This window comes from Lasioglossum baleicum, unplaced genomic scaffold (genome assembly GCF_051020765.1).
Source record: "Lasioglossum baleicum unplaced genomic scaffold, iyLasBale1 scaffold0248, whole genome shotgun sequence".
NCBI classification, from domain to species: domain Eukaryota; kingdom Metazoa; phylum Arthropoda; class Insecta; order Hymenoptera; family Halictidae; genus Lasioglossum; species Lasioglossum baleicum.
The window spans coordinates 133,239-147,917 of record NW_027469308.1 but is presented as its reverse complement, the minus strand read 5'-3'; the positions used below and the strand labels follow the sequence as shown (position 1 = coordinate 147,917).

General features: G+C 46.8%; 2 protein-coding genes across 2 annotated transcripts; both read right to left on the bottom strand.

Moving 5' to 3' along the window:
* Nucleotides 1-11,649: 11,649 nt before the first annotated feature.
* Nucleotides 11,650-12,135, bottom strand: LOC143220147 (uncharacterized). The gene has a single exon (XM_076445877.1). It carries the CDS (start codon nt 12,133-12,135, stop codon nt 11,650-11,652), a length of 486 nt encoding a protein of 161 aa, XP_076301992.1.
* A 1,290-nt stretch (nt 12,136-13,425) lies between these two features.
* LOC143220148 (uncharacterized) lies at nt 13,426-14,334 on the bottom strand. The gene has a single exon (XM_076445878.1). The coding sequence runs from the start codon at nt 14,332-14,334 to the stop codon at nt 13,426-13,428; it is 909 nt and encodes a 302-aa protein (XP_076301993.1).
* Between the last annotated feature and the right edge of the window lie 345 nt (nt 14,335-14,679).

Genomic DNA, 14,679 nt, shown 5'->3' with positions numbered 1-14,679 from the left:
CAAACCATTTGAGAGCAATGCCAATTGGTATAAAGTCAAACACTTTACGTATGGCTTTAACTTCAGAGAAGAAAACCCTCCGTTTCGAGAGTATAACACCGCCTCCAGTGGCACAAACTAGTATATGTTTACAATCGAGCACCTTAATTTCATGCATGACTGAGAATGTCGAGTGTCAAACCGTTCGAGAACGTTGACACCTTCTGTGAGAGACCAACGGCTAAGTCAGTAGCTTCACCTATCCTGTTATTCCGAGAGTAATGACAGGTATTCCTGGAATAATGCGCAAAACAGTATAGGCAATAGACAGCTTATTTCACGGTATATATATTAAAATAGAGCGTCGAAACTTTAGAGAGCGTTACCAATTGATATAATATCAAACGTATCAGCGAAGGCCTTACATTCCGCTATCTCCACCGGCTTCATCGTGAGAATAACTTCGTGTACACAGAAAGAAGTTAGTATACATTTTGGGGTAGAGCACGTCAATGTCATGCATGAAATAAAAGGTCAAGAGACAAATTGCTCGAGAACGTTACCACCTTCTGTGACAGATGAACGGCTATGTCAATAGTTCACCTACCCTGTGAAGAGAGGCAAACCAGGTATTCTGGAGTAATTCCGATGAAGAGTTTTGGCAATAGGCACCTTATTCACCGTTTGAATATTACAGTAGGGCGTCGAAACTTAGAGAGCGTTACCAATTGGTACAATATCAAACGTATCAGCGAAGGCCTTACATTCCGCGATCTCCACCGTCTTCATCGTGAGAATAACTTCGTGTTCAAAGAAAGAAGTTAGTACACATTTTAAGGTAGAGCACGTCAATTTCATGCATGAAATAAAAGGTCGAGAGAAAAATCGCTCGAGTACGTTACCACCATCTGTGACGGATGAACGGCTATATTAATAGCTTCACCTACCCTGTGAGGAGAGGCAAACCAGGTGTTCTGGGAGTAATTCCGCTGAAGAGTTTTGGCAATAGGCACCTTATTCACGGTTTGAATATTACAGTAGGCCGTCAAAACGTTGTAGAACGTTACCTATTGATATGGAGTCAAATTATTTGCCGATGGACCTATCTTCCGAGAAACTATCCCGCTGTATGGATAGTCGAAATTCGAGTTCAGAGAAACAAGCTATTATTTCTTATAGTGCCGCGCATCTTAATTTCATGTATGAATAAGAATATCGAGAGTCAAACCGTTGTTGGAGATCGTACCACCTTTCTTGCGAGTCGCACAGCTAAGTCAACAGCGTCAACTAGTCTCTGATACCGAGAGTCAAACCAACTATACCGGGAGTATATCCGCTGAAATGTGTTGGCAATAGGCACCGTAATTCCGGGTATGAATATTAAAGCACTCAGTCAAGCCGTTGAAGACCGTTACGTATTGGTATGGAATCAAACCTTTTACCGACGGCCGTACCTTCCCAGAAACTAACCTGCCGTTAAGAGGGTTTGATTTCGTGTTCAGAGGTACCAAGTAATATCCATTTTAGCGATGGGCTCCTTAGTTTCCTGTACGAATTATATGGTCGAGTGACAAACGGTGCGGGAACCTGGCCAAATTCGCTGAGAATCGAGCGGCTAAACCAATAGCTTCACCTCTCCTGGAACTCCGAGAGTAGAACCAGGCATACCAGGAGTAAGTCCTATGAAAGGTATTAGCAATGGACACATTAATTCCCGGTTTGAATATTACAGTAGATCCATAAACCGATGGAGAACGTTACCAAATTGTATAAAGGCATTCTTTTTACCCAATACTTTATCTTCCGAGGACATAAGCCACTGTATCATGGGTACATCTTCGTGTTCTGAGAATCAAATTAGTATACATTATAGTGGCGGACACCTTAATTTCATGTATGATATTGTAGATCGAGTGGCAAACAGTTCGAGGATGTTACGACCTACATTGTGAAACGAACGACTATGTCAATAGCTGCACCTATCCTGTGACTCGAAGAGCCGAACCAGGAATTCCTGGAGAAAATATGGTGAAAAGAGTTCCCAATAGACAACATAATTCAAGGTTTGAATAGTGAAGTAGAGGGTCAAAACGTTTGAGAGCATTGCCAATTGGTATAATGTCAATCACTTTACAGATCACCTTACCTTCGGAGAAACAGCCTCGACGATCCGAGAGTATAACTTCATGTTCCTAGTAAGAAATTAGTCTTCATTTCAGTGACGGGCTCCTTAACTACACGTATGAATTAAAAGATCCAGGGTGAAACCGCTAGAGAACGTTACCATCATCATGTGAAGACGAACGCCTATGTGCATTGCTCCACCTATCCTGAGATACAGAGAGTCAAACTAGATATTCCAGGAGTAAATGCGGTGTACAGTATTGGCAAAGGACACCATAATTCGCGGTATTAATGTTAATGTACATAGTCAAACTGTTGTACATCGTTACGTATTGGTATAGAGTATAAATTTTACCGCAGCCCCTACCTTCCGAGATGCTAACCCGCTGCGTCAAGAGTATATCTTCGTGTTCAGAGTAGCTAATTGGTATACATTTTAGGGACGGGGAACTGAATTTCAAGTATGAATTAGAAGATCGAGAGTCAAACCGTTCGAGAACGTTACCCCCACCCCCCTTTGATATTCAAACGGTTAAGTCAATAGCTTCACGTATCCTGTGATTCTGAGCGCCAAAACCCGGTATCCCTGGAGTAAACTCCGCTGTACGAAATTGGCCAATGGAGTCTTCAATTCACGGTATGAGTGTTAATGTAGGAGTCAAACTGACGGAGAACATAACACGTGCCCAGAGAGTCATTTCTTTCCCCGAATACCATTCCATCCGAGAACTTAACCCGCTGTAGCGAGTGTCGTGTAAATATCAACATCGACAGTCAAAGCTTTGCAGAACGTTACCACCTTCTGTGGGAGACGTACGTCTAAGGCCATAGCTTGACCTATTTCAATATTCTAAGAGTCAATCCGTGTATTCCTGGAGTAAATGCTACCAAGTTGCTTCCTTGAACACTGAGCAAGACACTTGCTGCATCGGGTTGGGATTCTGGGATCGTATGGCCTTCTGTAAAAAGTTTGACGTCATACAAATCGGTAACGTTCTATAAAGATTTGACGTGCGACTTTAACAACATTTGAACCGTGAATTAAAATGTCTATTGCTAATACTTTTTCAGCGGATTTAATCCCGGAGTGCCTCGTCTTAATCTCGGAACCACAATATATGTGAAGCTATTGACAGAACTGTTTGGATCTCAAAGTCGTTGGTAACAATCTCGAACGGATTGTCCCTTGTAATTCATACATGACACTGTGGTGCTCATCACTAAAATGTATACAAATGTGTTTCTCTCAGCACGAAGTTATACTCCAGTTTCGGCGGGTTAGCTTCTCGGAAGGGAAGGCTGTCGGTAGAAAGTTTGACTCCATAAGAGTAGGTATCGTTCTGCAACAGTATGACAGTCTGCTGTAATAATCATACCGTCAATTAAGATGTCTATTGCCAGTACTGTACAGTGGATTTAATTCCGTGGTACCTGGTTTGACCCTCGGAATCTCTGGATAGGTGATGCTATTCACTTATCCGTTCATCTCTCACCGAAGATGGTAACGATACCGCACGTCTTGACCCCCGATCTTCTAGTTCATACATTAAGTGATGGTTCCCGTCACTGAAATGAATACTAATATCTTTCTCTGAACACGAATTTATACTCTTGTGTGGCGTGTGAAGTTCGCGGAAGGTGAGGCCTACGGTGAAACGTTTGACTCTATCCGAATAGGTAACTATCTGCAACTGATTGATCCCTTACGTTAGTAGTGATACTGTGAATTAAGCGTATTGCTAATACTGGTTAGCGGATTAACTCTCGGTGTCCCTCGTTTGACCCTCGGTAGCACAGGACCGGTGAACCCATAGTCTTGGCCGTCCGACTCTCATAGAAGGTGGTAACGTTCTCGAAAGATTTGACGCTTGACCTACTAAGCCATACATGAAGTAAAGGTGCTCGTCACTGATATGTATGCTAAACTGCTTCTCTGAACCTGAACACGAAGATATACACTTGATGCAGTGGAAGATGCTCCCGGAAGAGAAAGCCTTCGGTAAAAATTTGACTCTATAGAAATGGGTATCGTTCTACAACGGCTTCACTCTGTACATTAATATTCGAGCCGTACATTACGGTACCTATTTCTAGTACTATTTTGCGGATTTACTCCCGGAATTCCAGTTATGGCTCTCGGAATCACAGGATAGGTGAAGCTATTGACGCAGACTTTCGGATCACAAAGAGGGCCGTAACGTTCTCGAACTGTTTGACACTCGATCTACTAAGTCATACATGAAATTAAGATGCTCGTCACTAAAGTTTAGACTATTTTGCATCTCTGGCAACGAAGCTGTACTCTCGTTGCAGCGGGTTAGTTCCTCGGAAGGTACTGCCTTCAGTGGAAAGCTACACTCGATACGCATAGGTAAAGTTGTACAATTGTGTGACCCTGAACTTAAATATTTACACAAGGATGTGGGGTATTAATACCGATACTGTGCAGCAAATTTTCACCAAAAAACCTGATTTGTCTCTCGGAATCACAGGATAGGTGAATCTTTTTACTTACCAGATCGTCACTTTCAGAAGGTGGTAACGTTCTCGAACGGATTGACCCCGGAATATTGGACTGCTTCATGAAAACAAAGTAGCCTTCTGCTAAAATGGCTATCTATATGTTCCTGTGAACCCGACGCAAGGCAATCGCTACCACGGCTTGTGATCTCGGAATGTAAGCAATGAGTTAAGGTGAATGCCATTGTACCAAATAGTATTGTTCCCCGATCGTTTCGCACTCAACCTTAACATCCATGCTGTGAATTGAGGTGCATATTGCCAATACTGTTCAGCGCATTTACCCCTGGAATACCATGCTTGAGTCACGGAATCACAACTATAGGTGAAGCTATTGGCTCAGCCGTTCGACTCACAAGCAAGGTGGGATCGATCTCGAACGGTTTGACTGTCGATTTTTGTATTCATGCATGAAAAAAGCTGTCCGAATGCTATAAAGTTTACTTAGCACGATAATCGGTACTACGGGTTAGGTTCAAGGAAGGTAAGGTCTACGGTAGAAAGTACGACTTTATAGTAATTGGTAGCATTCTTAAAACGGTTTGACGCTCTACTTCAATATTCCTACCCTGAATGATGGCATCTATGACCAATATTCTACAGCGGATTAAGTACAGGAGTACCACGATTGACTGTCGGGAATCGCAGGATTGGTGAAGTTATTGACTGAGCCATTCGGTTCTAACCGAGGGTGGTATCGATCACGAATGGTTTGAGGTTTCAAATTCTTACTTGAAATTAAGATGCCGTCACAATAATGAATACTAGTGTGTCTTTCCAAACAGGAAGTTCTACTTGTGACACTGGGAGTTATATCTTCGGCGGGTTAGGTCTTCAGTAGAACGTTTGACGTCATAGGTATTTGTAACGATCTCAATGGTTTGATGCTCAACTGTAATATTCATACCGTGAATGAACGTGTCCGTTGTTAATACTGCACTGTGGATTGAAATCCGGAATACTTCGCCTGGCCCTCGGAAACGCATGATAGTTGTAGCTACTGACTATGACGCTCGACCCTCAAAGTGAGTGGTGATCTTCTCGAAAGGATTGACTTTCGATCTTTCAATTCATCAATGAAATTAAGGTTCCCGTCATCAAAATATACACTAATTTGTTTCGCCGAACACGATGTTATACCCTCGAATCAGCGGGTTAGGTTCGCGGAATATGAGGTATCCAGTAAGGAGTTTGTCGTCAAACCAATTGGTAAGTTTCTCTTACGATTGGCCTCTCTACTTCAATATTCATACCGCGAATTAAGGTGCCCGTTGCCAATACTGTTCATCGGATTTTCACCGGGATTACATGGTTTGTCTCTCGTAATCACAGGAAACGTGACGATATTCTCATAGTCATGCGACTGTCATAAGGTGTGGTATCGTTCTCGATCGATTTGACCCTCCATCTTCTTATTCCTACATGCAATCAACGTGTCCGTCTACTAAAGTGTCTACTAATTTGTTTTCTTGAACACTAGGCAAGACATTTGGTGCAGCGGGATAGGTTCATGGAGGGTAAGGTATCCTATAAGAGGTTTGACCCTATATCAGTATTTAACGTTGTTCGATGGTTCGCATCTCAATATTACAATTTTTACCGTAAATTAAGGTATCTATGGCCAATAGTGTACTGCGGATTTACCCGCAGAATACCTGGTCTGACTCTCGGAATAACAGGGTGGTGCTGTTGACTTAGCCTTTCGACACTCAAAGAGGGTGGTAACGATATCGAACGGATTGCACTTCGGTTCTCTAACTCAAAAATTAAAATAAGGTTCCTGCCATAAAACGTATACTAACATGCTTCTCTGAACACGAAGTTGTACTCTGTATACAGCGGTTTAGCTTCACGTAACGTAAGGCCATCTGTAAAAAGTTTGACTCTATACCAGTAGGTATAGTTCTTCAACGATAGGATTCTGTTCAGTTCTATTTATACTGTGAATTGCGTTGTCTATTGCCAGTACTATACGGCGGATAGACTCCCGGAATTCCCGGTCTGGCCCTCGGAATAATAGGGGCGGTGAAGCTATTGACTTAGCTGCACGACTCTGAAACTAGTTGCTAACGTTCTCGAACAGCTTGACACTAAATTTTGCTATTCGTACGTGAAACCAAGGTGTCTGTCTGCCGAAAAATGGCTACTTAATTGTTTCCGTGTAAACTAAGATTGACACTCGCAGCAGCGGGGCAGGTTCTCGGAAGGAAATGTATTTCTTGAAAAGAGTTACCATGTTTTGATTGATAATATTGACCGGCTGTTTGACTCCATGTATGAATTACACAATCGAGTGTCAAACCTTTCGAGAACGTTACTACATTCCTTAAAATCGAACGGCTGAGTCAATAGCTTCACCTACCTTGTGATTCCGAATGTTAACCTAGGTATTCCAATAGTCAATGCGCTGTACAGTATTGGCAATGGGCACCTTAATTCGCGGAACGAAAATTCAGGTAGAGGGTCAAACTGTCTGTGAACAATATCAATTAGGTATAAAGTCATTCTTTATACGATGCATTCCATGCATTCCGAGAACCAACCCCGCTGTAGGGAGTGACCTGCTAATTGTTCACTCAAAAACACATCAGCAGACATTTTGGCAGAGGGACACTTTATTATCATGTTTGAGTAGCAAAATCGAGAGTCAAACCGTACGAGAACGTTACAACATTCCTTGAGTGCCGAACGGCTAAGTCTATAGCTCAACACATCCTGTCATTCCTGGAGTCAAACCAGGTACACCAGAAGTAAATACCCTGTTCAATATTGTCAATGCACACCTTAATTCACTGCATGAATATTAAAGCAGTCCGTCATACAGCTGAAGAATGTTTCTTATTGCTATACAGTCGAACTTTCTACTGAAGGAATTATCTTCCGAGAAACATACCCGCGGTATCAAGATTATAACATCGTGTTGTGAGAAGCAGATTATTAAACATTTTAGAGAAGTGTCTTAACAACATGTATGAACTAAAAGGCCGAGGGTCAAGCAGATAGAGAACATTACCTCCATCCTTTGCGAGTCGAACGGCTATGTCAATAAGTTCACGTATCCCGTGACTCGGATAGTCAAACAATGTATTCCGGGTGTAAGTCGTCGAAGAGTTTTGGCAATGGATACCTTAATTTGCGGATTGAATATTATAGCAGGGCGACCAACCATTCGAGAGCCTTACCAGTTGGAATAAAGATAAACATTTCTCCGAAGGCCGTGCCGTCCGAGGAGACAACCCGTTGTATCGAGAATATCTCACCGCGTACAGAGATACGAACTAGTAAACATTTTAGTGACAAGCACCTTAATTTCATGTATGAATTAGAAGATCGAGGGCAATTGTTTCGAAATAGCTTGCACCTTCTTTAATAGCCGAAATGCTGAGTCAATAGCTTCACCTATCTTGTGATTCGGAGAGACATACCAGGTACTCCGGGTGTAATTCCGTTGAACAGAATTCGCAATAGACACCTTAGTTCACGGATCGAAGATTAATGTAGAGGGTCAAGCCTTTGCAGAACTTAACCTGTTCCTATAGAGTCAAACATTAAACAGAAGGCATTACCTTCAAAGCAGCCTATCACGCTGTAGGGTGTGTCTTGCTTAGTGATGACGGACGAAGATTGGTAGACATTTTAGCAGACGGGCCACTTTATTATCGTGTATGAATAGCAAAATCGAGAATCAAACATTTCGAGATAGATCCCAACTTCGTTGAGGGTCGAACAGCTGAGTCAATATCTACGTCAATCCTGTGATTCCCAGAGTCAAACCAGGCATTCCAGGTGTAAATCCGCCTAACAGTATTGCCATTAGACACACTAATTTACGGTTTCAATATTAATGGAGTCCGTCAAACGGTTGTAGAACGATACATATTGCTATGAAGTCAAACACAGTACACGTAGCCTTACCATCGGAGAAGTTAGCCCGCCGTATCGAGAGTGTACTTTCCTGTTGAGAGTAACAAGTTAGTATTCATTTTGGAGACGCGTGCCTTAACTTGATGAATGAACTTGAAGGTCGAAAGATGAACAGATCGAGAACGTTATCACCTTCCGTTAGATCTGAACGGCTAAGTCAAAGGCTTCACCTGTCCTGTGATTCCGTGAGTACAATCGGGTATTCCGGGAGTAAATCAGCTGATCAGTATTGCCAATAGACACTTCAATTTACGCTTCGAATATTAAAATAGAGAGTCAAACTGTTATAGTGCTTTGCCAATTACTATGAATTCAGACGTTTTACTGGAGACTTTATAGGCCGAATGCCCAACTCGCTGTATTGTGAGAAACTTTCGTCTTCTGAAAATGAAATTAGTATTGATTTCAGTGATGGGCACCTTATCGTCATGTGTGAATTCGGAGATCGAGGAACAAACCATTCTTTCGAGTAAATGCGCTGTACAGTGTAGGCAATAGATACCTCAACTCAAGGTTTGAATATTAAAGCAGGCCGTGAAGCCGTTGTGGAACATTACATGTACATGTAGGGCTATATTTCTTACAGAACGCGTTTCCCTCCAAAAAACTGACCCCCTGTATCGGGAGTATAACTTCGTGTCTAGGGAAACACTTCAGTATACATTTTAGCGACGGACACAATTTTTTCATATATGGATTAGAAGATCGAGGGTCAAACCGTTCGAGAACATTACCACCTTCTCTAAGAGACGAACGGATATGTCAATAGCTCCACCTATTCTGCGATTGCGAGTGTCATATCTGGTATTCCGGTAATAAATCGGCTAAGCAGTATTCACAATTGACACATTAATTTGCGGTTTGAATATTAAATTAGAGCGTCAAACCGTTCGAGGACATTACCAATTGATGCAAAGTGAATCATTTCATCAAAGGCCTTACTACCCGAGGACCTGACCCGTTGCATCGAAAGAATAACATCGTATTCAGGACAAGAAATTCGTATTCATTTCAGTGACGGCACCTTATATTCGTGTATGAATTAGAAGACCAATGGTCAGACCTTTCGAAAATGTTACCCCGTTGTGTGGGAATCAAGAGGCCAAGTCCGTTACATAAGCTATCCTGTGCTCGCGGGTGTCAAATCTGGTATTCCGGGAGTAAATCCGCTGAACAGTATTGGCAATAGACACCACAATTCACGGTTTGAACATTAAAGTCGAGATTCAATCTGTCGGAGATCAGTGTCAAATTTTATGTAATCATGCCTTTTAACGAAGGACTTATATTCCGAGAACATAACCCGCGGTATCGAGATAATAATGATGTGTCCAAGCAAACAAATTAGTACGCATTGTAGTGATATACACCTCAATTTCATGCACGAATTATAAGAGCGACCGCCAAATCGTTCTACAACGTTATCACATTTTCGAGAGCAGAAGTTCTAGATCAATACCTGCACCTATCCTGTCATTCCGAAGGTCAAACACGGTACTCCTGGTGTCTATCCGTTGAATACTACTGGAAACGGACATATTAATGCACGGTATGAATATTAAAGTACGGCGCCAATCCATTGTAGAGCTTTATCTATTGGTTTGCTGTCACATTTAATACAGAAAGCCTTATCAACCGCGAAACAAACCCACCATATAGAGAGTATAACCTTGTGCTCAGAGAAGCACATTACTTTTCATTTTCTCGACATGCACCTTAATTTCAGGTACGAATAAGAAAATCGAGAGTAAAGCCATTCACTAACGATTTGCGTGTCGCATAGGTAAGTCAATATCTTGACATATTCTGTGAATCCGAATGCTGCACTAGTTATTCCCAAAGTAAATTTGCTGAACGGTATTGGCAATAGTCGTCTTATTTCATGGTATGATTATGAAAGTAGAGACAATCCGTTCGACAACGTTTCCAGTTGGTATGTAATAAAATGTTTTACCGAAAACCTTTATTTCGGCGAACGTATCTTGCTATATGGCGAGTGTAAATTCGTGCTCACAGATACAAATTAGTACACATTTTATTGCGCAGCACCTAAATTTCATGTATGAATATGATGATTCAGAGTCAAACCCATGGAGAACTTCACCACCTGCCTTAAGTGTCGGACAGAGCTATGTCAATAGCTTCACCTATCCTTTGATACCGCGAGTTAAACAAGGTATTCCTGAGGAAAAGGAGCAGAACAGTTTCGCAATAGACACCCTAATTCAGTGTATCTGTATTAAAGTATAGAATCGTACCGTCGGCTAACATTAACAATTCGTATTAAGCCATTCATTTTACAGAATACCTTAGCTTCCGAGAACGCAACCCGTTGCAGCGATTGTGTTCCATAGCTTTAACGTTTTCAAATTATTATACGTTTTAGCAGTCGGACACATTACTTTCATGCACATATAGGAATACCGAGGGCATGCCATTCGAGAACATAGCCACCTTCTTTGAGAGTGGTACACCTTTTTTTTTGTTTCTTGACGCGGGGGAATCTTCAAAGGATGTCCTGGCCCCCTGAGGGAGGGGCCGGGGGTCTGTCGGATTCTTACTGACTAAACCTCCGCGGTGTTCCGCCGTCTCCGCTAAGAGGAGCGCCGGCAATTCAGGCATGAGGCACCGAAGCCGTCCGGCGCTCCCCCACGGCTCACCTTGCTGAGATCTTCTTCTCGCGACGCGCTTCTTCCTATTGGCTCTTCGGCAGTGCCGCGATCCCCGAGAGGTCAGTCCCTCAACAAACCACCCCGCGATCCCCGCTGGCGACGGGAAGGCAAAGAGCGGGGACAGCCTCGACCGGCACGGGCTCTTCCCCGGACGTTATCCGACCTCGTGGTACTAACGTCCGGCGCGTGCTCAGGCGAGCCTGCATCGCGCTTGCCGGAACCTCCTTGCGGAGCGAGAGCGGGCCTGGACTCTTTCTTCCCGGCCACGCTCCGCTGCGTCCTTCTGCAGCATCACCTGCTCGCAGAAGGAGGCCACATCTCGCCAATTCCTCTCGGGCTCCACCATGTTAGGCACGATGGCGAAGAGCGAGAGGTCCCTCCCTTCAACACTCTGCCGGGCCCGTATTTCAGCGGTCCAGGCCGGACAATCCTACAGGGTGTGCAGCGCGGAGTCCACCTCCGCGTCGCAGAACCAACAACCAGGCGTAACCGCACGCCCGATCTTGTTGAGGATCTCTCCGAAACACCCGTGTCCGGAGAGCACCTGCGTGAGGCGGAATGTCCGCCTGCCCCCGCTCTTCATCGGGGCGTCTAGAACAGGGACGATGGCTCCGACGGCCCTCTGGCGGAGGCCCGCCTGACGGCTCAGTCTCCGTCTCCACACTTCCAAACCGGACCGTCGGATCTCCTTCTTGATGTTATCCGCTTCCTCCGGTCCTAGACTCGGGAGATCGCTCGGTCGACGACGCACGAGGTCGTAAGTTCTGGTCTCCATTCCCGCCAGTAGATCCAGCGGCAGGAGGCCCGCAAGGACGGAGGCCGCCACGTGTGAGAGGGTGCGATACCCCCACACCTCCCAGATGGCCAGTCTGTTCCACACGCTAGCGAGTCTGGCACAGCTCTTGCGGCTGGCCATCGGGTCCACCGCCCATACCGGGGCTCCGTACAAGGCCGTAAAACGGTTGACCCCGGCGCACTCTCTCGTCCGACCCTCCGATGTTCGGGAGGAGCCGGCAAAGTGCCACACGCGTACGTTCCAGGCGAGGGGCGAGCGGCTCGATGTGGTCCTCGAAGATCCATCAGCCGTCCAGCACGAGGCCGAGATACTACATCATATCCCGGATCAGGAATGCCTTTCCACGCACGTAGACAGTTCCTCTTCGTACGTTGTCCGACGGTGCTACCCGCTTCTTTCCGCAGTGGAACCAGATTGCCAGCGTCTTCTCCGCTGAGGCGCGGAGTCCCAAGCGTTCTATGGCCTTAACCACTATGGCAACTCCCAGTTCGGCGAGCCGGATCATCCTCCCGTACTCGCGAACGCTCGCTGTGACGAGGGTGTCATCCGCGTAACAAGTGACACTCACCCCGTCGGAGAGCGAGCCATGCAGCACTGTATCGAACGCTAAGATCCACAGGATCGCAACCAGTACCGACCCCTGTGGGACCCCGCAGCACATCTCCCTGTGCACAGTACCGTCCCTCCCGGGATATTGTAAGCGCCTGATGGACAGGTAGTCTCGGACAACTGCCGCCAGGTACTGGGGCACGTCATGCCGCTCCAACGCCACCCTGTCGGCAGTACAGGGCAGGGGATTAAACGCGTTGGCGATGTCCAAACTAACGGTCAACATCGCCCCGCCCTGTTGGACGACCGTCTGCGACAGGGACCTGACGCGCTGAACTGCGTCGACGGTCGACCGCCCCTGCCGGAAACCGAACTGTCGGTCATCCAGACATCTACCACCCGCTCGAAGAGCTTCCCACCCTTGTCCGACAGGCAGATCGGCCTGTACGCGGAGGGAGACTGCTGGGACTTGTCCTCCTCCGGCAGTAGCACCGCCTTGACCCTCTTGCAGCACTTCGGAAACTTGCACTTCCGGAGGCACATTGTGAAGGGGGTCCTGATCCGAACTTCGAGGACACCCGACGCGAGTACACAGGCGCGTCCAGGGATCCCGTCTGGTCCCGGCGCCTTGGATTCCATTTCCCGAATCGCTCGGCTCAGCTCCTCGGATGTTACCCCAAGGTCGTTTGCCCATCCGACATCGCATCGTGTCATCGGGGTCTCCTCCGCTGTCCTCTCGTCCCCAGGTGACGCGGGTAAGAGGGCGTTGAAGACCCGCTTGGCGAAGGCAGGCTCCATGCTCTCCGCAAGCGGCGGAGCCCACTCCCTCATTCTGCCTAACACGACGCGATACGGACAACCTCACGGGTCCCGATGCAGCGTCTCTAGCAGCGCCTTCCATTCGGAGGATCTCGCCTCCTTGACCGCCCTGCGCAGGCTCTTGTTCGTGCGCCTGCACTCCCTGCGCAGGGCGAACTCCTTCTCCGACGTGGCCGCTCTTCCGCGTCTGGCCCGGGTGTACCGCCGGCGGGTTCGATTGGCCCTCTCCCTGAGAGTCGTGAGCTCGACACACCACCAGTACACCGACCGCGGTGGCAACTTCGTTGCCCGTGGCATGGCATCGTCGCACGCCTCGGTCATGGATCGCTGGAGCTCCGAGGCCTGCGCGTCGATATCACCCGCCGGGGCTGGGGACCAGTCCGCCGCGTGCACCGCATCCCCGTCCACGCGCTGCAGCTGCAGCCTCCGTGCCGAGTCGATTCCGCCCCTTCTGTCCTCTTCTCGAAGACGCCGGGCCTGGCGCGAGGAGCGGTACCGCATGAGGATGGGTATATGGTCTCTCAGCAACTCGATCTTCTCTTCCACTCCCCATGGGGTGAGCCTCTTCAGCGCGGCCGGCGAGGCGAGGGCGACGTCCACCACGGACTCCCCCGCCGGCATCACGCACGTGATAGCTCCGCACCGGTTGAGAATCCTCAGATTCAACACGGCTGCCCATTCGAGCAACTCCTCTCCTCTCGCGTTGGTACACCGGCACCCCCACGCGATGGCGTGGGCGTTGAAGTCCCCGATGATGGGCACCGGCCCGGAAAGGTGCTGGTTGACCGCACTTCGCACACCGTCCAGGCAATCCTCGTCCTCCGCGAGCGTGCGGTTGGGCGAGACGAAGCAGCCCACCACTACGACGTCACACCACCGGACCCCCACATGACCATCCCCTTGGTGCAGTGGCGTGGCGATCGGGTTGCGGGCTGTGTGCCGCCAAATCATAAAGAGTGGCACACCTACGTCAATACCATCAACAACCCTGTGATATCGATAGTTAAATCCGGTATACTAGGAGTACATTCGCTGCACAGCATTGACAATGGACTCCTAAACTCTCGGCATGAGCAATAGAGTAGGCAGTCAAATCGTCGGGGAGCATTACAAATAGTTATAGAGTCATTCTATTTGCAGACTTCGTTACCTTCCGTGATCGTATCCCGCAGTATCGAGAGCATGACTTCGCGAAAAGAGAAACAAATTAGATAACATTTTAATTACGGGCACCATAACTTCATGTATGTGTTAGAAGATTGAGAGTCAAATCGCTTGGGAACGTCGTGACCATAT